Source organism: Maylandia zebra, linkage group LG5 (assembly GCF_041146795.1).
Source record: "Maylandia zebra isolate NMK-2024a linkage group LG5, Mzebra_GT3a, whole genome shotgun sequence".
In the NCBI taxonomy this organism is placed as follows: domain Eukaryota; kingdom Metazoa; phylum Chordata; class Actinopteri; order Cichliformes; family Cichlidae; genus Maylandia; species Maylandia zebra.
In genome coordinates this window covers 19,480,171-19,503,082 of record NC_135171.1, presented here as the reverse complement: position 1 = coordinate 19,503,082, position 22,912 = coordinate 19,480,171, and the positions used below count along the sequence as shown (strand labels likewise).

Here is a 22,912-nt window from a genome sequence, read left to right as displayed (position 1 = left end):
GTGAGATTTGGTTTCTCAGCTGCCGCACAGGACACTAACCTGTGAAGGGAATCCGTATATGTGAGCCTTGTTTCATTATATTTGAGAGAGTTCTCACTTTCCAGATGACACTACATTCATTTGATTTTTGTTGTTGTTGTTGTTGTTGTTGTTGTTGTTGTTGTTGTTGTTGTTGTTGTTGTTTTGGGGGGGGGGGAGGGGGGGGAGGCGTTACTTAACTTTCCTTGCAGCCACAAAATATGGAAGCTGTAATTTCCATCATTTTGAAAAACTCTGTGTGCTATATTAGCCCAGTCCCTACACATTTGGCATCAATAGGAAGCCCAGGATGTCCCCGTGACAACACAGCAGGAGTCATGTAAACTGCAGAAGTGTTGCTGGACATCTCAGACTTAATTAACTGCTGGTGAAGGATTGCTCAACACTGCGGCTTTTTTTTCTTGCTATATTGTTTCATGTAAGAAACACCAAACCAGCAGGGCTGAAACCACGAGTAGTTCGTGGCTCGAAAACAACACGTAAATGTATGTGAATCATTGGTAACCATATTACCAATGATTTCCGGTATTTGCCAAAAAGCCATTGTCTGTATTTAAAGTGGTATAAATAACTTGTTTGGCAATAATATGTAAAACAAATGTTAAACGTATCCATCATGAATGATATCGAATCATCTTGAGCCACAAACAACATTTCTGTTGCAAGGTAGAAGCCGAAATCAGTTTTTGGCAAAGTGACTGTAATATATCCTTTATTTAAAAGCCACGTAGTAAATCCTGTTTATTTAGTCTATTTACCAATATAAGTAAAGACATTGCATATAAAAAAAACACAAATGGAAACACTGGAAATCAGTTTTTAGAAGATGATCACTTTTTGGCACAACGCGGTTACCATGGTATTTACTTGTTGTTGGCTCGTGTGCTAACTGTTTCCGACGGTACCTGAAGGCAGCTCGGCGTTCCTTTGCCTCAGTGAGCGCTCGGTGTATGCTTTCCAACAAAGTTAGCGGTTTGAGAACTCAGCTTCAGCTTAATGGTTGTTTTCCTGTTAATTCAAGCGGCTAGACTACACTGACGTAACGCTGGGACTCGATTCTGTTTTCTTCCACTCCTTTTTTTTTCACTGTAGCTAAAGTAAACTTCCAGCTCAAATCTGGGAGGCTGCGAGCCAATGGAGCGCAGATTGTATGGATGTAGATGAGGCATGCTGCTAGCAGGCTAACTAGCTACGAAGGTAAGAGCAAGAAAGCTAAGAATTATTATCTTACTAGTTTTGTGAAGCATGTTGTTTATTTAGAACTGCTGAACCTAACTTAATGCTGGGTAACAGTGAGCCGAGGGTGAAAGTATTTTTGGGGAAGAGCTGACCACTGAAGCGAAGAAGTTCCTAAACTTTGAGAAACTCTAAAGATGAGGCCCAGCAAACTCAGTGCATCTGACTGAGCGAGTGGATGATACAGTCACACTCTCCTTTCTCAGTTAGATTTACTTTTATTTGTTTTTGTATTCAGTGTGTGTGTGTGTGTGTGTGTGTGTGTGTGTGTGTGTGTGTGTGTGTGTGTATAAACCAGTGATCCTGAAACACTAAGTATCACGGAGTCTGTTTATCTTCTTTTTTAAAATGTGAATTAATTTTTTATGTGATACTTATTTACTTTAAAAAGCTGTTTAAAAAAATATTGGTGTGTCAATTGTTTGCAAACGAGAAGTCAAGCTTGAAGGTGAACCATAAACTGTCTACAGATCCCTGACTGTACACAGAAGTTGTCGGATTGCAACATCCTCTTTGACTGGAAGAGTAAACATGTCTGATCATAAAATGCAAGCCTAATGAAGTACTTTTGCAAGCTTTTTGAAATGTGCACACAGTTTACAGAATTGTTAATACTAGGCATACTCCCAAGTTTGGTGCTATTATGCTCCGATCCATGCAAAGGTTATCTCCTGTGCAGTCGTCCCATTGGTTAGTTTCTCATTTCACTTGATTGAAATTTTACCGCAGTCACACATTCCTCAGCATTGACCCAAGGGCAAAAGACAGAAGTGGCTTAACCCCTACTACTTCACTGACCCTCCAGTGCAGCAGTAATTACAAACTCATGCTGTGCCGCCCAGCATTGTTTAAACCCACATAAAACCTTAAAGTTTCCTGATGTGTCAGTCACCCCTAGTTGAGTGTTAGAGAATGAGTGTAAAATTTACTAAATGTGTGAGGCCATAAAAAACGTGTTTGGTATTTGGTGTAAATATAATATAACACTGGGATTTAAGAGATAAAGAAAACTGAAACAGAATATACTGTCATGGTAAAACCACCTTTACCAGAAGAAACACCTTTAATAGTGATAACTTGAAGTAACTTCAAGTTATCACTATTAAAGGAACTTCAGGTTTCTGTATGACTGTATGACTCGCACCATTGAGGTTAGCAATGATCCATTTATATACAGCTCTCTTGTATCCCGCCACAGCGGTTCAATTGAGTTGAAGTCTGGACTTTGACTTTCACAAACACCTCCACAAACACCTCCACTAGACATTAGCTGTCAAGCACAGTGGCGGAGGGGTGATGATTTGGGCTTGTTTTGCCAAATAACTCCAAATAATCAAGGCGTCTAGCAGTCACCAAGTTGACCATGAACTCCTCTCTATACCAAAGTATTCTAGAGTAAATTATGAGCCCACCTGTCTGACAGCTGAAGCATGGTGAGCATTGCAGCAACACAGCAGCAAATCTATGTTAGAATGTTTGAAAAAGAAAAGAATCAAGGTTTTGCAGTGGTCCAATCAAAGTCCAGACTTCAAACCAATTTAATTAATCTAGCAGGACCTGGAGTGAGGAGAGCTGTACATAAGTGTGGGGGGGGGGGGGGGACTCAATGAACGGAAGCCACGTTGTAAAGATTGCAAAGAAAAGTGGGCTAAAATTCCTCCGCAACGATGTGAGAGACTGATAGTCATAAAGAAACTAAAAGTAATTTCAGGTTACTGCTACTAAAGGTGCTTCTGCCAGCTACTGAATCGTGGGTTGAACTTCGTTTTTCCACACATTGCTTCTCAATTTTGATTTGGTTTTTGTTAAATAAATAATGACACTGTGTAATATGTCATTTGTTGCTGGTTGTTTTTACCTGCTAAGGGTATACGTTTTTCCCTCTTTAACCATAACTGTATACTCATCTTTTTAATTGTAGTTTTTAATGTGTTAGGCTTGTTCCCTCTCGGCCACAATTTTAATGCTTGGTTTGCATGTGATAAACAAATTGTTCAGTGATCAAATCAGGGACTTTTCTTCTGCCAAAGTGTGCATGTAGTGTTTTGTTTAGGGGTTTTTTTTTGTTTTTTTTTTCTCACATGTACGTTAGTTTGTTGGAGTTTGAACCAACATGAAGCTTAAGTTGGCTGCAGGCAGTGAGAAGTGTGAAGGTTTGAAACAGGATTCTCTTCCTGTGCGTTTTATTTTTTTGATTTTCTTTTTTTTTTAGGGTTTGTGGTTTATTAGTGCAGCTTAAAAAGTGTTTCACTGGCACACATTTGTCTTAAGTTTTAAAGTATTGAGGACTGGCACTTAATAATTCTGCATTGGCAGCGGCGGTCTAGCCCATGCACTTATAAAAAGGACTCGAGAATATTTAAAGAATTTGTTTTGCCAGCTGCTATGTTTCCTTTACAAAGCCTGCTCTCTGTCTCTCTGGGACTTCTGGTTTATATAAACTACCCATGATGACATCCACCAACTGGCTACCATAACTCTGGATGCTGTGTGTTTGGTATCTTTGTGGGAAACAGTTTTACTAGTCATCACATCAAGCATGATGGACTTAAACACACTGTTGGTGGACAGCTGCGATGTGACTAATGCGCTTCTGACTGTGAAATGTTACACTATAATTGCATCTTTGACTAGTTGTTAAAATGTGGCTAAACATTTCTCATTTACAGCTTTCTCTCAGTTCCTCTTAACTGTAGTTTCCCAGATCAGTGCGGGGTATTATATGGGCTCAGACGGTCTTGGAAAACCTGTGAGAATCCTAGAATTTAACAGTAGCGTTTTACACGAGTACTTAAAAAAATATGAATTAATTTCTTGTATATGATTTGATGCTGTTTTGTTGTTGTTTTGTTTTTGTATAATGTGCTGCTGTATTGTACTAACAGGCGCTGGTAATAGGTAGGGATGCTTCATCACTACTAATTTGATCATTATTCTCATGGCATTATTTACTCATTAACTATGGATGCATTCATTTAACTTTATAACTGATCTTTGATTTTCCTTGAGCCTTAAATATTGTGTATTTTCAGTTGTTAAGTGAGTAAATCTTAACTAAACAATAGGGAAATAGGGAAAAAGCCATTTCTATAAAGAAATGAGGTGCACACATATAAAGTAAAAGATGGGCGTACCCACTGTAGGTTTGACCAAAAAAAAAAAAATCTAAAGCCTCATATTAATAGATACTAAAATTAATATCCAATTAAGATCGCCATTTGCAGCTGTACAATTTCACCTCACTGCTGCTGGATGACAGACACAGGAATTTCAGTGATCAGTAAAGCTTCTGTTTCAACAACAGTGAAGTATTAAACTGTTATTAGAAATGTTAACCTGGCCTGTGCACACTTTATCCATTTAACTGTTAGCAATTGCCCGATAGCGACATTATCATCATGTTGTCATTGGGAACCTGGAGGGTTGCTTGCTGTGCAGAGCAGCGAGGAAATCAAAGTAGAAATAAAGAGTGAAATCCAGAGCAGAACAGCAGAATCAGACAGGTTTCATGCCTGAAGAGCGGAGCTGAGGATGTAAAAAGATGCAGACTGAGACAGAGCAATGTGAACGGTGGATGACAGGCTGCAGGCACATGTGGACAAGATGATTAACTTTGACTTTTTTTCCTTTACAATAATTTATTAAAATGTTTGTTATTTTGTTGTAGCCAGCTGTGAGGTCAGTTTTAAAATGCAGGCAGTGGCCGGTGGTTCAGTCTTTCACAGTGAACATAACACAACTAACACCACACTTTAAATGTTAGGTGTTGTGTTGTTTTCTGTACCTTTTTTTTCTAAGTAGGTTCTAAAATATATTTAACTTCATGATCTCTAATGAAGTTTTCCAATTTTAAAATGTAATCTTAAATACTAATTTTGTTCAATCTAACTTATAATTTGGATAATTAAACATTAAAAAATGAACACTTTCTAAATATCAGTTCATTCCTTCTGTTTTTGCTTAAGGGGAACAAAATCTTTGTCGTGGTATTGAAAATGCTGTTGAGTGTCGAGTGTTTTCCTGTGTATCGGTATCGAGTTTGTAATTCTAGTATTGTGAAAACGCTAACCCTCTATGACATCAACCAGTGGTTTCTGAAGCCCTGTTTTAAAGCCTCGAGATGATGATGTCACTATTTTGGTGTTTTGAAAGCCGATTCGATGAGAAACCACACACTTATTGGCTTCTCAGTAAGTAAATAGCCAGGGGGTTATTTATCCAAACTAAACTTCGTGCTTTATTCAGTATGACATGAAATTAGTGACTTAACCCATAAACTCATATGTTTACTGATGTTGGGGTGATGTTTTCCCATAGATGTCTATAGGAGTCAAGGTCACTGGTGGAAGTTAAAATGAATACATATTTAAGGGAATTCCATGTTGCCTTTACTTTGCAGACCTGGAAGCTATGCCCATGTTTAATACTGTTTATGAGTGCGCTTTGAAAAAGACAAAATCTCAGCTGACTGAAGTAGGTGGTAAGCACGGTTCCCAACTACAACCTTTATTTGCATTATTATTAGGTCAAACTAATGCATCTAATATAGCTTAATATAGTCATACAACTAATACATCTAGTGCTATAATAAACCATAAAAAAGGCTGTTGAACTCATATTTATTTAGCCTTAAAATAAATGGGATGGGCAAACTGTCAGAAAGACCTGTCTGATCAGTTGAGCCACATGAGAAACTAGATTTCCTGAAATTCCCATTTAGAAAACATTTGAAGTCTATTAGGCTGCATTACCTAATAGGCTTAAACCTTTTGATACTGCAGAAGAATTGTGTTTTAAAAATCATTTAGCTTTTGTTTTTGAAGGAGACACCAAATATCGTCTGTTTGTGTATGCAGTTTTCCACGTGAAAGGATAATTACCACTTATTTCTTAAACAGAAATCTATGCATTTTCCTGTTATTTCTGATCATTTGATATACAAAAATGTAGATTATACTTGATTAAATGAATCCTAAATGAGCAAAAGCATTTAAATGGGAGGAGGGTATTTTTCCTGGGTCTGAGGTGCTCAGAAATCTTCAGTGCAGAAAAACCCACCTAGTCAAAGGCAAACTTGAAAGTCTGACATGGCTTAGTATCTGTGAAATGTGTTGAGTAGTGCTCACAGTGTGAAGTCTTAAGTGTAGAAGTCACTGAACCAAAACCTTGCTGCTTTCTCGGTGCCATGTCATTTAAGATCTGATCCCCGAGTGTCTGGGAATTGCTGGACCTTTTTGCGGGTGTCTGAGCACCAACATTCCTGGAAAGCCAAACTGAATATTGAGATTCAGAATGAATGTGAACCATGCAAAGCAGGTGCTCTGTAAATCACGTGAACTATGCCAGTACCATTTGTTTCCCTCTTTTCAGTGCAGGAGGAAAGAGGTGGATGCAAAAAAGCCTCTGTATGGGTAGACCGGAAGTAGGTAGACAGGTGGGGGAAGTTTAAGGGGACACACGAAAATCTATGCTAGTAAAGTTTTAAATTCATGATTGCGTGTTGTTGTTGTTTTTCTCTGCTTTTAATCAACCAGGAGATGGCAGTAAACATGCACTGACTCTGGTGTTCTCATCTTTGGTCTGTACTACCTCAAACTCTCACAGTTATTAGGAATAGTTTATAATGATCATAGTGAGAAAATAGAAGCCCAACTCTGTGAGCGAGTCATTTAAATGCAGTTATGAAGTCATAGAGTCATTTAAACCAGATATGAGCTCTGTCCCACAAACAAATTTCCAGCCCTTAAACAAATCACAGTGAACCAGGATCTTTGACTGCTGCAATCCGGCTGCTGATAAGGATAAACTTACTAATAAATAATGAGCTCATGATTAATCTCTTGAATGACTTTGGTGCTAATTAATCTTTTGGTCTATAAAATGTGAGAACAGAAATTTGCAATTTTTTGAGCATGAAAATAGTATTTTTTTGCTTTTTTGTTTTGGCTAATAACAGTCTACCGTCTTTTTTTTTTTTTTTTTTTTAACAATTTGTTTATCAATGAATTAAAGTGTTATTGTCAGGGGGCCAATCGATATTGCATTTGTCATGAGACGCACGTTTCAGTCAAAGATGGCCCCACCCATCTGTAAGTGGACTGATAAGAGCATGAAGTGACTTGTAATTTCTCGGTGTGTTGGTCATTGTTGTTGACACAGTTTCAAGCTCACACAGGAGTCGAGTTATGTGATACCATCTCAAGTGTTCAGCCCTCGCTGTCCGAGGCCACACCTCTTCAGCAAGCAGCGCTTTCTTAGCGGTGAGTCTCTCGCTCCTGCCCAGATTCTGTGCGGCTCAGGTTTTGTGTATCGCCGTTCAAGTTGGGAATTCTGTTGGACACTTTTCACTGGTTGGATTTTTGAGTTTTCCATGAAGTAAAGTAAGTTTGTTTGTTTTTTTGTCCTAATGACATTCTTCATAAAACCTACAAACGTCCATGTGCGTTAACTTGGATTAATGTAGAATATCTGTAATTGTACTATTAATGTGAATGCTTATACACAATGAAATTCTTTTACTGAAACTGTTAATTAGTTGTCCTCAAGGATGTAAAGTTGTTCAAAAAATATTACAAACAAGAAAAAGATGTTTTACCGGCAGGTAAATCACACCAAACCAAATGCCTACCTGTAAACACTTGACAAGTTTCAGTTCACTTGCAACTGAGAATGCAACTTCATCCATGCGTGGAGGATAGATGAGTGCAGATTATTTCCTGGGGATTTTAACTTGACTTCAACTTGCCAAGTGGGAAACGGAAAACTCAAAAATGCTCCAAGGCATATAACTGGACTCCCCAGATTTTAATGTAAAGGATATGCTTTGGTGTATTGTTGGAAATGAAAATCAACGTTGAATAATCATACCGTTGATTAAAATGTCTCAGAATAAAGCAGACTAATTGTTTCAGTAACTGAATTGTTTGTACTGACATTATTTGGGCTAATAGAATTAGTGGTGGCTGTTAAGGCTTCATTGAAAGAACATTGATTGATCAGTCCAGTGGTTCTGAAAGGGGCGTCTTTGGCATACTTTGCTATAAATCTTAAAGTTTTGCTGCATCATTTAAGTCCATTTCCACAGATTTGGACCATTAATGTGTATAAAATGAGAATGCTGTGTTTGTTGCTCCCTCCTTGGTTATCTCTGGGCTAGAAACTGATAAGATTGTGACACATCGCTTTAGTCTCGTTCACTTCTCTCAGGGTTGTAACGAGCTGTTCCTGCTGCTGTGCAGCGTTGTTTATTAGTCAAACAGCTAAATCAGTGTTAGGATTATGGAGATATCCTTGGCAAATCTTCTTCCCAGTAAGGGGTCTGTTTTGAGGCCCAATTAGAAGTGGGTTTATTTATCATTTTGACTTGCATGTACTTTAACAGTATGCAAGTGTAGTTAAAAACAAAAAACTGTTGTGTACTGTGTATGATTATGTTGGTCCAGACAGTCGCATGAAATTTGGTGGCACTCCTGACCTATGGATTTTAAAGATTGTGTTGGTGTATCTGCCAAAGATGTGTGGCTGCGTCTATTTATTTATTTATTTTAATTGCTTGGTTTGAGATGTCAGTGCTCAGTGATGAGGTGGCTTTTTACTGTTTTGCTGTAACTGTGCAAAAACACCTGGCAGTTATCTGTGATTCAGAGGTGTGGAGGTAACAGTCACAGGTTTGTGGATGTATGTCATGGTTATGTCATTTTTAGAATAGGATAAGATAATGGGATACTTTTATTTTTATTTAATTATTTTTGAAGATCTCTGCATGTTTCCTGGTGTTTACCCAATAGATCGACTAACATTAAACTGGTTCTTGTATGACATAGCTGACTTTACCTTGGGTAGTTGTTCCTTTGCTTTCTAGTCTTAGCTGAAGTTAACCAAGCCTGTGTGCTGGAATGCAACCACAGTGGCATTCCTCTGTTCACTCAGTTAATTATTAAACTTCCCAGTTTTTATTTGCCACCAGATGGATTTATAACTCATGCATTGTGAGCCAGCTATGACACGGAGTGAGTTAGTGGCAATCATGACATCAGAGCTTAACAAACAGGCCGTCACAGGAAACACCCTAGACTTGACAACACATATGTGTACTCATGCTACACAAACGTGTGCTGTGGAAGACTGTGACTACACCTGTCTAAGAGTTCAAAGAGGCAAGTCACACCTGAATCACTTAAGTAACAGGTCACAGATTACGTAATGGGCGGTCTTTGCGAAGCTTGTGTGTTAATGATGTTTTCCTTGGTTTTAGGTTTTTTGTTTGTTTTTAATTACGCTATTGGTTTTATTTGAAGCATAATGTCTAGTTATTTAGGATTATTCTCAGTTTTTTCTCCTTGCTGTTGGATTATCTTAGGTCGCAGGCTTTGTGAATAAACTCCCAAATTCTGTATCAAATTTGCCAACACTTGCTTTGTCCAATTCAGGGCTATGACACTAAAAAGAAAAAGAAAAAAAGAGGCTGTCACTTTAAATTAAATGAAAATGAAATTCTTACTTACGTAACAGAAGGACATGGTATGTGACATTATCTTTTGCCTCCACTGAAGAACAGGAACAGGAAGACCATCTACTGACATGGAGGGGAACGGGGAGATCAGCGACACTGACAGCGGCATCATTCTTCATTCAGGTAAAAACAAACAAAAAATCAGTGTTTCAGCATTTATTTATTTTTAAATGTCATAGCACGCTTAGTAAAAAAAAGCTATGCACTCTAATCATTGCACATTGCAATATGATCATTACATTTGATATAGAGTTGAGATTTCAAACTGTTCCCCTGAGTCTGTGTCAGTATAGAACAGCTACAGGCAGGAGGAACAAACTGGGCAACTTTAACAACCTCAGATGCTTTCATTAATGTGAAAGTAGGAAGTAGAGTTAAGTGCTAGACAGAGATGACAGTTGTAACTCAGCATGAAAAAGCCATGTGAAAGACCACTTTTAATTTCTTCACCTTTTTTTTTGTTTCCTCGCATTTCAAAACAACTAACATACAAAGAAACTAATTTCAGTAATGACTCTTTGTTGTTCTGTCTTTTAGTTTTTCACTTGTTTTTTTTTTTTTTTTTTACTTGAAGATGTCAAACCGTGTCCATTCTTTGAAATATTGTGGTTTAGTAGCAATGCGAATACTTAAAACTATACAAAACTGTCAGTCAATTACAATCCACACAGCTTTATTTCCACAGGCTGAAGACTGAAAAGTCATCGGCCTCACTAACTGACTAACTAGTCCAGGGGTGTCAAACTCAAATACACAGTGGGCCAAAACTCAAAACTGGAACAAAGTCGCGGGCTAACGTTAATATTTATTGAAATATATTTATTCCTCCAGATATAAGAATGAATCTTTTCTTATGGACTCAAACACGTTTTGCTGAAAAACTGAATATGGAACAAGCAAAGCTTAATACTAAACAATATATATATTAGCTGTATAATACCAGTAGGCCAGCTCTAATAGTAATTTGGTTTGGCTTCGCGGGCCAAATGTAATTAGGCTGCGGGCCAAATTTGGCCCGCGGGCCAGAGTTTGACACCTATGAACTAGTCAGGTCGTACTCCTACATGTGTGTGACTACACTGAGCACTGATGTTCCCCTCATGTCCAGTTTGCTGGGCGAGGACCTGTAACACAAGAGTGCTTCGTTTGCAATTTATACGGCAGTAAACTACTTTTTTTTGTGGGGGGGGGGGGGGTAATTGAGAAATGCAAAAAGAATCATCTGATTTCAAAGGTAATGGACCTTTGCAGTAAGATGGAGTAAACTTTGTTTGACATACAAGGTCAGGATCTATGTCAATCTATGTCCATGCAAACTCCATGAATCCCCTCTTTTTAACGGTGTGTTTCGATCATTACCAGTGAACGGATGCAGAATTAAAGCACTTTGGAAGATTCTTTTGATACACCCTGTATTGCAGACAGTTAAAATAAGATCAACACTGTAACTACTGGAAAGTACGGTTGTTCTTGATTGCATCATTGCAATGATTCTCATCTGCGTCTTTGCTTGGTTTTTCCCATGCAGTGTGTCAATTATCAAAATGGTAATAGACTATTTCGATTTGAAACAGGCATTGAAACCCACATCTGACCTGTAAAGCATAAAGTCATTTTTCCCAGTAAAGCCTTGCTTTTGCCGTAAACGAGTGCTGAAACTGAGCAAACACATCAAACCAGATAAATTTATCACAGCACATGCTTTCAAGTCACTCTTAGTAAAACCTAAAGTATATTGTATTTTTAAGCAACAGTGTCGATGATTTCTTGAGATCACTGCTAACTTAGCAAAACAGTATCCTTTTAGAAAATAACAGAATTCATCCAAACATGGACTTATACCCTGGTAGCAGAAAAATCAGTTATGTTCTCGATAAAATAATCTCCACTAACTTTTCACTTTTAAGAAGTCATTCCTTCCCATTCAAGGTCAGGTAGATGTTATCTACCAAGTTAAACAAACAACAGGATGAAATCAGTGCAGCAGAGACCATAGTTTTCATTCTTCCCATTCATGGAAACCTTTTGTTGCCTACAACCTACACAATGCAACTGCTGCTGACACTTGGGTCAGAAATTTGGACGGTATGCTTGTAGTAGCCATTGTATTCAGAGATGTAAACAGAGATGAGGAATAGCTAAAAGAGGTTATGTCTGCCTAACTCTATAACCACTTTTTTGTTTTATTTACACATGAAAGCATCTTATTTCAGTTGTTACAGTTCCATAACTTTAGGGTCAATTCAAACAACTTTGTGAGTTTTGAAATATAAGTAATGCCCCTTAGGAGGACATAATGATATGTAAAAACATTTTCACTTGTCAAGATCTAATAATATCTTGTAACAGTGAGTAAATAGACATTTTTGTTATTGAACAACTTTAATAAATGTCCAGCTACAGCTTTCATGAATTTGGTGCAGTAGGAATGAAGTCCAACAATGCAGCGCACATACTGATCATAGCAGAGCAGGGTGAGTTGCTTGTTGGTCACAAATGCAGGGTGGAAGAGGTTAAACAATTTGCCTGCCCAAAGGCGCAACTGGGCATTTTAAGTTCAGCCCTGGTAAACATGCGGGTCTTTGTATTCTGTCATTTTTGGGGGAAGGATTGCCACAGTTTACTTCAGGGTGTCAGTAAAGTTGCCTCTCCACTTTGGTTATCTTCCTCACAGTATCATATAATTAACGGCAAACATTAGCTGTTTTGTTTTTGCACACACATTAGTTTCTGCTGATTTGCTGTGGCCCCTCTGAAATTCCTCACGCCCTAATTGAGCCGCATGATCTTTGTTCTATACAATGAAAAAATGTCACACCAGAAAGAATAGGGTGATTATGACTGTGAGGAAGAGGAATTTCTCAGCCTATTGTAGTGCTGTCACTCTTTTTTTCTTTTCTTTTTTCTCCTGTCGCGCCTCATATGTTTGTCAGTACCTGCAGGGATTCTGTTAATAATCTCTGAAGGTATGTGGTGCTTAATGGATGATGCCTGAAACCACTCCCATAAGCCGGAGACCTAATGGCATTAGTCACCAAGGCTACAGACAGCACCAGTCGAACGCTCGCGTTGTTTATAGTTACAGAGAAGCTGACGGTTATTTTTCTTCAGTGTTACTAATTAAAACAGCAGATAAAACAAAGGATTCGTTCTTCTGTCCACTGTTATTGTTGCTTTTAGTTTCAGTGGCCTCCATTGTTAATCTGCTTCAATGATATGACTGAATAGATTTACAGACATAAAAGTATACATCATAAACAACCCTTTTATATACACACCAGGAAAAAAACTAGATTTAAACGGCACAGTACAGATAAAATATGTGAGTACAATTGAATTTGTATCTCCATAGTAGTCTGACTTCTCTGTAAGTATGACATTGAATGATTTTTAGTGTCTTTAATCAGTTTCTTGTTTTTGTGGTGAATTTCTTTTAAGATCCAGGCATTTTTGTGCACACAGAGTTGTCACTTTAGCACAACACATTTCAGAAGCAAAATGAGGATGGTGCTGAAACCACACATCTGCAACACAATGTCAACAGAAACTGAGCATGTTAAGCTTCACAAAGGCGGGAGTTGTTGCAGGACTCTTCTTTGAAATCGAATCAAATTTGTCTTGGCTCAGCCAATGAACCAGCAACGTGTATGTGCTTTGGTATCTTTAAGAAGAGCTGACTGTTTTTTGTATTTACCTTTATGAGTGATGTCAAATATCAGGTGAAAATAATTAAATATTGTGTGTTTTAGACGATTCACTGCTTTTCATCTATTTTCCTTTAGTTTATTTGGACAGGTTTATTTGAGTTCTTTAGCCATCCATCCATCCATCCATTCATTTTCTGCTGTTATTCCGTTTTGGGGTCACAGGCCCACCACATTTTATGAAATTAAATTCAAGATGTTTTAAAAGTTGGAGGCTGACTCATCAGGCTGTGAATCTTATGGCTGTCCCTGTTTGACCTCCATTGGAGTTGGACAGTAGCATGCTTAGATGTTTCTTTAGCTCTGAAGTTTACTATTCCTCTCCCTGCATATGTGTGTAATTATTGTACATGTTGTGTAACCGCTGTTAAGATTTCAAATCTCGGTCTAAGATTTCAAATCTCATTTTTCTCGGGTGTTCTTGGTAGTGTTTCTGTCATCTTGCTGATACACAATGACAATCATCACTGAGTTTCTGCTTAAGTTACAGTTGTCACAGGTGCTTTTAATTACTTTTTTTTCTTTTGGATTTAAGTGTCATTGGAGATTTAAGCTTTTGCTTTACCTTGTAAAGTCTTAACCATCAAGTAACTGACAGAAAATTATTTTTCTTTGAAAGTGGAGTGTTTATTGAACCTTTTAACACATTTTTCTAAAAAAAAAAAAAAAAAGAAATTAAATATATCTCAGATTTTTCTGGGGGGGAAAAATCACATCGATGATGCTGAGGTCCCAAAAACACATGCATCAAATATAATAGATTTTGTATTTATTATGTATTTAAATAAAGAAATACATGAATGTCACATCATCTCAGATTTGTTCATATGCTCCTTTGCTATTGCAGGGTCTGACAGCCCAACAACCCACACAAAGGATGTGACCACACACACACGGGCCATAAAGATCAAACACCAGGAGCTCCAAGAGAAGTTAGAGATGTGCATACATGAGCTGAGGAAACTGTGCATCCGAGAAGCTGTAAGTAACGCTTACTCCACTGGTCATCCACAGATCAACCGTTTAAAACCTGGCGAGGCTGCATATCACAATGAAACATGTCACAGAACAAATGAGTCACATCTAATTCATCTCTTCATTAAAGTCTTAATGGTTTAAGTAGATCTACACAAAGTAAAGACAATTGTTAGGAAATTAAGCAAGCTGTCACAAGTACAGCTTTTGCTCACACTGGAAGCACACTGCAGATGATTCAGCCTCCGTTTATGAAGGATTAAAGTGGTGGGGCAGTTTTCTTGTTATGTTTTCGTGTTAAGTGACCTGCAGGAGGGACATTTCGTGTTTGTTTAATGACAATATTGGTAGCACAAGTGGATGCACAAATATGTATGAATGCAAAGTGACTGAGGATGGGACGCTAATGCGAAATCACAGGACAGTCATAGGTTGCAGTTTTTACATGCTCCATTTCCAAATCAACCCTTCCATCCTTTTTAATCACTTATCTAATACATGGTTGCAGATGAGCTGGAACTGATCAACAATCACCTCTGGTTTTAAAACCAGAGCGACGGGCAGTTAGGAGACCCTGGTTAGAGGATCACAGCTAGTTTTTGTTAGCAGCCTAGCTGCTATATTTTGCACCAGTTGGAAATAATCTATGAAGGACTGAGAGATGAAAAATTGAAAAGTGAATTGCAATAATCAAGGCAGGAGAATATTAAAGTGTGAACTAAAAGTTCCAGGAGATTGAATGACAGTAAAGGTTTGATTTTTTTTTTTTTTTTTTTTTTTTTTTTTTTTTTTTTTGTGAGTTGAAGTAAACAAGATCTGGTACACTCTGGTCAGGTCTCCAGTCCATCACAGAGAATTTTCAAATCACAGGAAAAGATATGAAATTTTAGCCGATTTCAAAAGTGAGTCATTCAAAATAGTTCAGTGCCGCAGTGAGACTGAGACGTCATCTCAGCTATTCTCTTTTCCTTTTAGGCCATTTAAAAGGAATAAGGCCAACACCAATTCTAACTAATGCATTTTCAAGGTTATCTCCGTTATCCATCGTACCTGTTCTGTTATCCCATTTCCTTTCAGATAGACCGTGGAGAGAAATCAGTCCATGTAATGTGGCTGTAGTGTATGAATGCATTATAGCTGTTAAAGACTTTTAAGCAGTTTCAGCCTCAGTTTGGATCCAGCATGAGACTTTTTTTCACGTCGTTATTTTTCATGTTAAGTCTTTTCTCTTTTCTATGAAATGAAATCTAGAAATTTCCCAACTGGACACACAGATTCAGGCATGTTCATGACGTGCATGGGTGCTCCGGGGTAAAATCCCAGGCCAGATCATTCTTTCCTGCTGACACTTGGGCAAGGCAGTCCTGTTGGGACATGCTCTAGGCGAACTAATGAGAGTCATGATACCTCTCCCAGAACTCGGTGACAAAAGAATAAGTAAGCTCATTGGCTACACGTGAGATTTTGTCTGTCTGTAAAGGCGGTTGACTTTGAGTAACTCAAAGTACGAGCCTCTTTTGTCTGATCTTTAATGAAATCGGAAACAGTGCTTTGCTTTTCTCTGGGTTCAGTGAAGACACGGGTACTTAATACAGTGGGAAAGTGAAACCCAAAGAATGTGTTGTGAAAGAAAATCTCTGCAAATGCAAAATTGTGCAACCACGTCTCTGCACCTATAAGTCTGAACATGTAAAGAGATAAGAGGTAGATACTTGTACACCATTTCAGAACTACAACATGGAGATGGTTGAGTAAACTGAATGGGGAAAAAAAAACTGCCAGGAACAAAACTGAAGAGATTTATCGGTGTTGATTTTTAAAAGAAGCCTGGTTTTGATTGACCATTTAACCAAGCTTCTGTGTATCCTTATAAAAATAAACTTTCATTCATGCTGAGATGTTGCTTTAGGGACATTTGGATTTTAATTAGTTACATATTGTTTAGGAGCTGACGGGCCGGCTGTCAGAAGATTATCCTCTGCAGCCAGGAGAGAAGGCCCCGCAGGTTCACCGCCGCGTTGGAGCTGCGTTTAAACTTGACGAACTCAAAATCCCTCGAGGAGCAGAGGTATAAGCCAAATTTGGAGACTGCACAATGGAATAGTGTCCTCTTGTTGTTGTCTGTCTCTCTGCTAAACTGCCGTAACCTTTGCAGGATTCAAAATTGAGTTCAGTCGACGCTTCTCTAGCGCTTCAGATGAAGATATATGAAGCTGCACGGAAGCTCTGTGAAGAGGAAAACTTGAGCAAGTCTGTGAGGAAGAGCCGCCTGCAGCAGTGCAAAAGAGAGGAGAAGAAACTCGAGCATCTACAAGAGACAGCCTTCAGCCTTCGACTGGAGCATGGCCGATCATCACCACTCCCTGCCCTCAGTGTTACGCAACAAGGTAAGGTGACAATTCAAATCATAACGGCTCTTCATAGAAATGTTTAATTTTAATACTGAGTGTCTTTCGGTTTTGTTTTTTTTAGATCTTGGCACATCTGATGACAGCTCTCTATCTGATTCTGTTGTGCAAGATGAAGGTAAGGTTTTTGCTTATTTCTTTGAAAGCACTTTTTTCCTTCTTTCATTTTCTTTGGTTTAAAACCCTCACAGAGTTTATTAGATGACTAGTTAACCACAGAAACTTCACGAGAATTCAAATGTTTCCTAAATAGTGTCATTCACAAAGGTAGAGAGTCTGTGGTGACAATAAATGTTATCCATGCAAAATTTTTTACCATGCGCATCATTTGTGGGGGGGGTTTGTTCTGTTTTTTCCTAGAAGTCACAAGTCAGTCTTCACAGCCTTCTTCAGGACTCCCTTATCCAGCAGAGACGGATCCTCCCCAGCTGCTCCCTCTGTCCACGCAGTCTTGCGTGGATGGCGCCTACATTTCTCCATGTGTGACTCCGCAGTCCCTGCAGCTGAACCTGAGTCACTCTCCCCATCCAAGCGTTGACTTGAGCTTTACCTCGAGGCCAGCGTATGACCTTCCTCCCATCGAGCACTCCCCATGGACCGAGTCAAGTCTTGACCAGCCCTACCAGAAGAGCAAGAAGTCGCACTCGTCCGTCAAGATGAGGTAACCCAGGCTATCCATTATAACTCCTTTCCTGTTTATCAAGTTGTGAGGATTGGAATTGGAAACACAAATTATGATTTGTGATGTTATGTAAACGAACGTTGGATTCTTTGGAAGGAATCCAGTTGGATTTTTTCCAAAGAACCCGACGACCAAATGAGATTTAAAAAAACAAAAAAACATCCTTTCACTTCTAAAATCTAAAAGGAAACTGTTAATTAACACGTTAACAGTGTAAGAAATTCCTTTACTTCAAAACAGGTCATCTTCATCTACTTTAGAGAAGCCATTTTTAAAAAGTAACCTTGTTTTCACTACAACCATTAATGCTCTGAATTAAATAGAACATGTCAATACTGCCATTTGTTTTTGCAGCAGTCAGTGTGCAGAGCCAACTGTAACTCTTTACATAATTATATATAGAAACTCCTGCCCCTGATAATGTGTATTCTTCTATTTGTTTTCATTTCTAAAAGGAACAATTGCTGTTTGCCACAGTATTAAATCACTCAATGTTTGACATGTCAAAATGCATTTATCAAAGTGTGTGTGCGTGTATATGTCCACACTGTCCACCCTTCATGTAGTACCCACATTAACCATTCATAAGATATATTGTTATATTAATTAATTACTCTCCTATGTTGTGTGTTCAACAGCCCAGCCAAACCTGAGTCTTTGCCACCCTTGGAAGCTTGTTTAGCACAGTTGGCTCTGCCTGTTCAACTTTCCCATCTAAAGCTGAGTCGCACCCAGTCAAACAGTACACCCTCCACCCCAGAGATGCGAGTGCACAGACAGCTCTCCCTCAGGTAGCTATACCTCACACACATCTGCATGTTGAAATTGCACCCTGTGTGGTGCTCCTTTACAGAATGGATTATTTAAGAATATAGTTGAAGTTATTTAAGCCTCACGCAGTTTCTTTGCAAAGTAGCTTTGTTATTGTGTTTGTTATAATTATTGTGGTTTGCACAGGCTGTCCTCTCCTGACTCTGCATTTGAAAAGGAGCGTGGTCGCCCCCGAGGCCCGAGGAGGCGGCTGACCGAATACTCAATAACTTTACCAGAGACTCCATCTCCTACACTGAACTACAGAAGCCATGCTAGCTCTGAGGACAGCAACTCTGAAAACTCATTTCCTTCTTACAATAGCTCCCCGTGTCGGGAATTGACCGGTGATTTGCCCAAACAATTTCCATCTGCATTCCTGCTCCCCAGCCCAGTTGGCAGCTATGGACCTCAAGCTTTCCCGCATGCTGGCTTTTACCGTAATCCCCGGCAGCAGCCCAGTCCTGGTATTCCAAAAGCCTATTACAATGAAGAACTGATCTACAATGAGATGGATATACCACGGAGCTATTTCCCCCAGCAAGCTCCTTGTTCCTCGAATAGATATGATTATAGATATAAAGACACTGCAGTACCTCACCAGCGAGTACAGAGGCCTTTTGCTCCTGATATTAGAATCACCCCGCCAGCAAATTGGGACCATCCACACTGCCACGCTAATGGTCTCCCACGACAAGCAGTGAACGAACAGCTAAAGTCGTGGCACAGACGCAGTCAGCAAAGAGCGCCCAGGTCTCGTTCCCTTGACAGACAGGGAGCAGTGCGGATGAAAAACATGTTTGTCGGAGAGTCGCCCTGCTACCAAACTCAGCAGTACCATGAGCAGGTAAATGAGCTAAGCTTATTCTTGTTTTCAAAGCATTTCATTCTGCTTTCTTTAATAGAGTCATAAGTAGGTGAGAAATTGAACAATACGTAAATGCTGATATGATACAGACAAAATGTTTGCATTGTGATGATCTGACACAGTAACACTGTTCACCTGTCTCAGTTTTTAAATGCTGGCAGCTGTTTGAAGTGAAAGTGAACAATTACTTTGTGTTGCTGCGACAGGGAGAATACGCTGCTTTTCACTGCTGTACGTACGTCTCAACATGTTCATCTTTTCTTTCTGTTGATCATTTCCAGGTTATTCAGAGAGGAACTCTCCACAGAGCTGTAGAGGGTGCTCAAGGCCGCTGGTTTGGAGAGGACGCCTCTCACTTTTACAGCCAAGTATAAAGAGAAGAAACTTGGATGCCAAACTTAACTCTGTTAATGTAAAGGCAGCATATTTTCCCATTATACCAAAGTGAGATAGAAAATTGATATAGAGGAATTTTTTATTTCTAAAAGGACTTCTCATGAAAGTTTTTGTTATCCTGGAGTAAAAAATTGGAGCGTCTTACAAAACAATGTTACATGGCACAGCACTAACTATAGTTTCCAGGTTACCATAAATCAGACATCCTCAGAAATGTGAGTGCAGTGTTTGTTTGATTTTCTTTGTTTTTTGGCCATTTTAATATTTATAGGTTAAGCATTGATCTGAATGCCAGTGAATCACTATTAATGAAGCAGCCAGCTAAATTTAGGTCAATCCATTGATTAAACCTTGCAGGTTTCTTATCATTCCTTCACATCTGAAGCAATCGAACAAAATGAAAAATGGAGGAAGAGATGACATGAGATCCTACAAAGAATCAGCTACCAAAATGTGCATAGTGTAGTCAGATGTAAAGTTGTATTAGAAATGAATCTGGGATGAATTGATAATGCCAGATTGGTATTGAACTACCTTAGGTACTTTAGATCCACACTAACATGTTTTTGTTTTAAAACACAATGGATGTGCGTCCTGCATCTATAACATGCAGAATTAAACAGGGTTAAAAAAATAATGCTTTATGGTGCCTTAAATGCAGTAATGTGGACATGATGTATAAATGTATTTAAAACAAGAAAATACACGTGTTAGCACGGCCTTAATGTAACATAGATGTGGTTATCTCTAGCTTAAAACAAACCAAATAATTAATCATTTTGAGAAATGTACCCCCAGACAGAGAAACTAAGTTTCTGCTGTTTGCTAGTTGGAAAACTAATATACTCATTTTCATTCTACCTGTATGAAGGAAAGGAGTCTACCGTCAAAATAATGTAAATTAGCAACACATCCTTTAATTGTGTGTTTGGGTTGTTGTTGTTTTTTTTTTTATCATGATGCCTGAGATTAATGAAGTCACAGTTTTACTGAACTTGTGCTGCTTTATTTCAAGATCCCAGGTTTGACCTCTTTATCACATACTTATGCAGGCAAATTTGTCTCAGTGTTATACTTGTTACAACTGGCACAGCTACAGAAACATTTGACTTGAATTAACAGACTTAATCAGCTAGTTGAAACTAGACACTAACTCATCCATGTGGGATGGTGGCAAATTGAGCAGAGGCTTGAGGCTTGGCAGCTATTAGTGTGCCAAATTGTAATGTTTTGAACTTATCCGTGCCTTTACCTGCGTCTGAGAGAGCAGCTCACTAACCTTTCTGTTAGCAGCAGTAATAGTTTGACACTGAGGTAGACACAAACACTCCAAGCCCACCACTCTCAACCAAACAAACTTCAAATAATAGATATTTGAGAATCCGAGTCATGTAGAGCGAATTCAGCTACAGATACACACTGACTGGTCTCTCACAGTAATCTATTTATCTTAATTTATTGTGATTTGCACCACTGGACCTGTGAAAAGTCAGACTTGAAATTAAATAAAATATGGACCAGAGTTTGCAAAACGAATCAGGTGTCTAGTTTACAAAAAGAAAAACAGACCACAATCATGTTACCCTTTGTGTCTCTTTTTTTACTGTCTTTTTTATTTATCATTTACAGTAGTTTAAGTGGAGTTATTGTGTTATGTTGCTGTTTTAAAAAGAAATCTGTGAAAGTGTTTTCCCTGTGGAGATAAATAAAGATTATTGTTTGAGTATTGTTGAGTTTAATTAGCTTATATTGTGTGTTGTGACGGAATCTTTGTAATACAAATACTTCCTGAAGACATTCTGACATGTCGAGGTAGAAAAAAATTGATGTAAATGTACGCAATTATGGCCATATCGTTGCTTGAATTATTAATTTTCAAGATGCTGGCTCACTATCACACTCTCTGGTCGTCCTCGGACACAACTGATCATGTGCCTTTTGTGCCATTTACCTTTGAAAGAGCAAGGATGGCATACGATCATACAAAATATGACTGAGAAATAAGAAGAGGAGCTAACAAAATATTAATTATGAAGTTAAGTGTTTTGGTTTTACATTTAGAGTAAATGTGCTGATGCTAGAATTTTTATATAAACTTCACAAATACAGAAAACGGTGTGAGATGAAGTAACACACTACTTAGTCATTTATGATTAAAGACATCCTCATTAATGTGAGTGGAATGTTTTTGTTTTTCTTTGTTTTTTGGACACTTTAATATTTACAGGTTAAGCATTGATCTGAATACCAGTTACTATTAATTACTATTAACATTAATTATTATTAACATTGAAGGGAGAAACCCAATTTGATAAACTGTAAATAGAAAATTTTGCATTAATATTTGAGACATTACCCATAACAGCAGGTGTTTTATATCTGAGATGGTAAAAAAAAAATATTACCATGTATATTCTTAGTGTTTCCAAAAAGCTGCACAAGTCTACTTTTAATCCCTCTGTCATAAAAGGCTGATGGGTTATTATCATCACCGCCTGGCAGGCGGCGTGGACACCCACATTTGTGGACATGATAACTGGTAAACGAGGCAACGTTAGGATTTTTAAATTGCTACTGTAGATGCAATAACTGAAAATTACAATTTTGGTTAATTGAAATAAAAATAGATACTGACCAATATTGTACACACAAATTATACAGAAATGTCCTTATATTTAGTGTTTGACACAACACTTCAAAAAGTGTTGTACAAACAATAATAAAATCCTTCCAAAGTGGAATAATTATAAAGAGTTAAATTATTGCTGAAACGAATAAATGGCTAAACTCAAAACAAAAGCTAATTAGAAGAAACGAAAGTGTAATAGTTATACACGATAGTAAATTAATTTTGATATCATTTAGATTTAAGATTAAGATTATTTATTTGTAATTTTAAAAAAATGCAACAAAATCACGTTTGGTGACTGTCAACGGACGACGTGGGATAAAATTAGATTTTAAAAAAGACAAGTAGACAAGTATAAAAAATTGCAATAAAAGAGCAATATGCAACAACAGGAGCATATAAAAACATTTTCTTGACTGTTATGGCAGCAGACCGCATCAGGACATCGGGACTTATTTTGTGCAAAAATATCGACAAGTCGATGAACATCATTTACAGATATATTGGGTAAATGCCCAAGACATCTACAGAAATGTAAATCGCCAATGCAAAGATTCCAACACTACGCATTCGCCTATGTATCATATCAGTCCTACCAGTTATTGTGTAATGGGCTGGGGGTCTGCACTATTGTCTGTTTTACATTTGTAAAC

General features: G+C 38.1%; 1 protein-coding gene across 7 annotated transcripts; it reads left to right on the top strand.

Annotated features, from left to right (window-relative positions):
• Nucleotides 1-949: 949 nt before the first annotated feature.
• inavab (innate immunity activator b) lies at nt 950-21,356 on the top strand. Of its 7 annotated transcripts, none has more exons than XM_004545014.2 (11): nt 950-1,236; nt 7,435-7,535; nt 9,833-9,910; nt 14,339-14,472; nt 16,412-16,534; nt 16,622-16,853; nt 16,939-16,992; nt 17,235-17,535; nt 18,192-18,347; nt 18,514-19,213; nt 19,516-21,356. In XM_004545014.2, the coding sequence occupies exons 3-11, from the start codon at nt 9,856-9,858 to the stop codon at nt 19,606-19,608; spliced, it is 1,848 nt and encodes a 615-aa protein (XP_004545071.1). In that variant the 5' UTR covers nt 950-1,236; nt 7,435-7,535; nt 9,833-9,855; the 3' UTR covers nt 19,609-21,356. The 7 variants fall into 7 exon arrangements, with proteins under 7 accessions (XP_004545071.1, XP_004545072.1, XP_004545068.1 ...); XM_004545015.2 differs by having other exon boundaries at nt 9,828-9,910; XM_004545011.2 differs by lacking the exon at nt 7,435-7,535 and having other exon boundaries at nt 18,195-18,347.
• Nucleotides 21,357-22,912: the final 1,556 nt, after the last annotated feature.

Bases quoted from the DNA above. Each gene is read 5' to 3' on its own strand.
- inavab (XM_004545009.2), top strand. From the start codon at position 1,200: ATGAGGCATGCTGCTAGCAGGCTAACTAGCTACGAAG. The intron at 9,911-14,338 runs GTAAAAACAAAC...TTGCTATTGCAG, and splicing joins CGGCATCATTCTTCATTCAG to GGTCTGACAGCCCAACAACC. The intron at 16,854-16,938 runs GTAAGGTGACAA...TGTTTTTTTTAG, and splicing joins CCTCAGTGTTACGCAACAAG to ATCTTGGCACATCTGATGAC.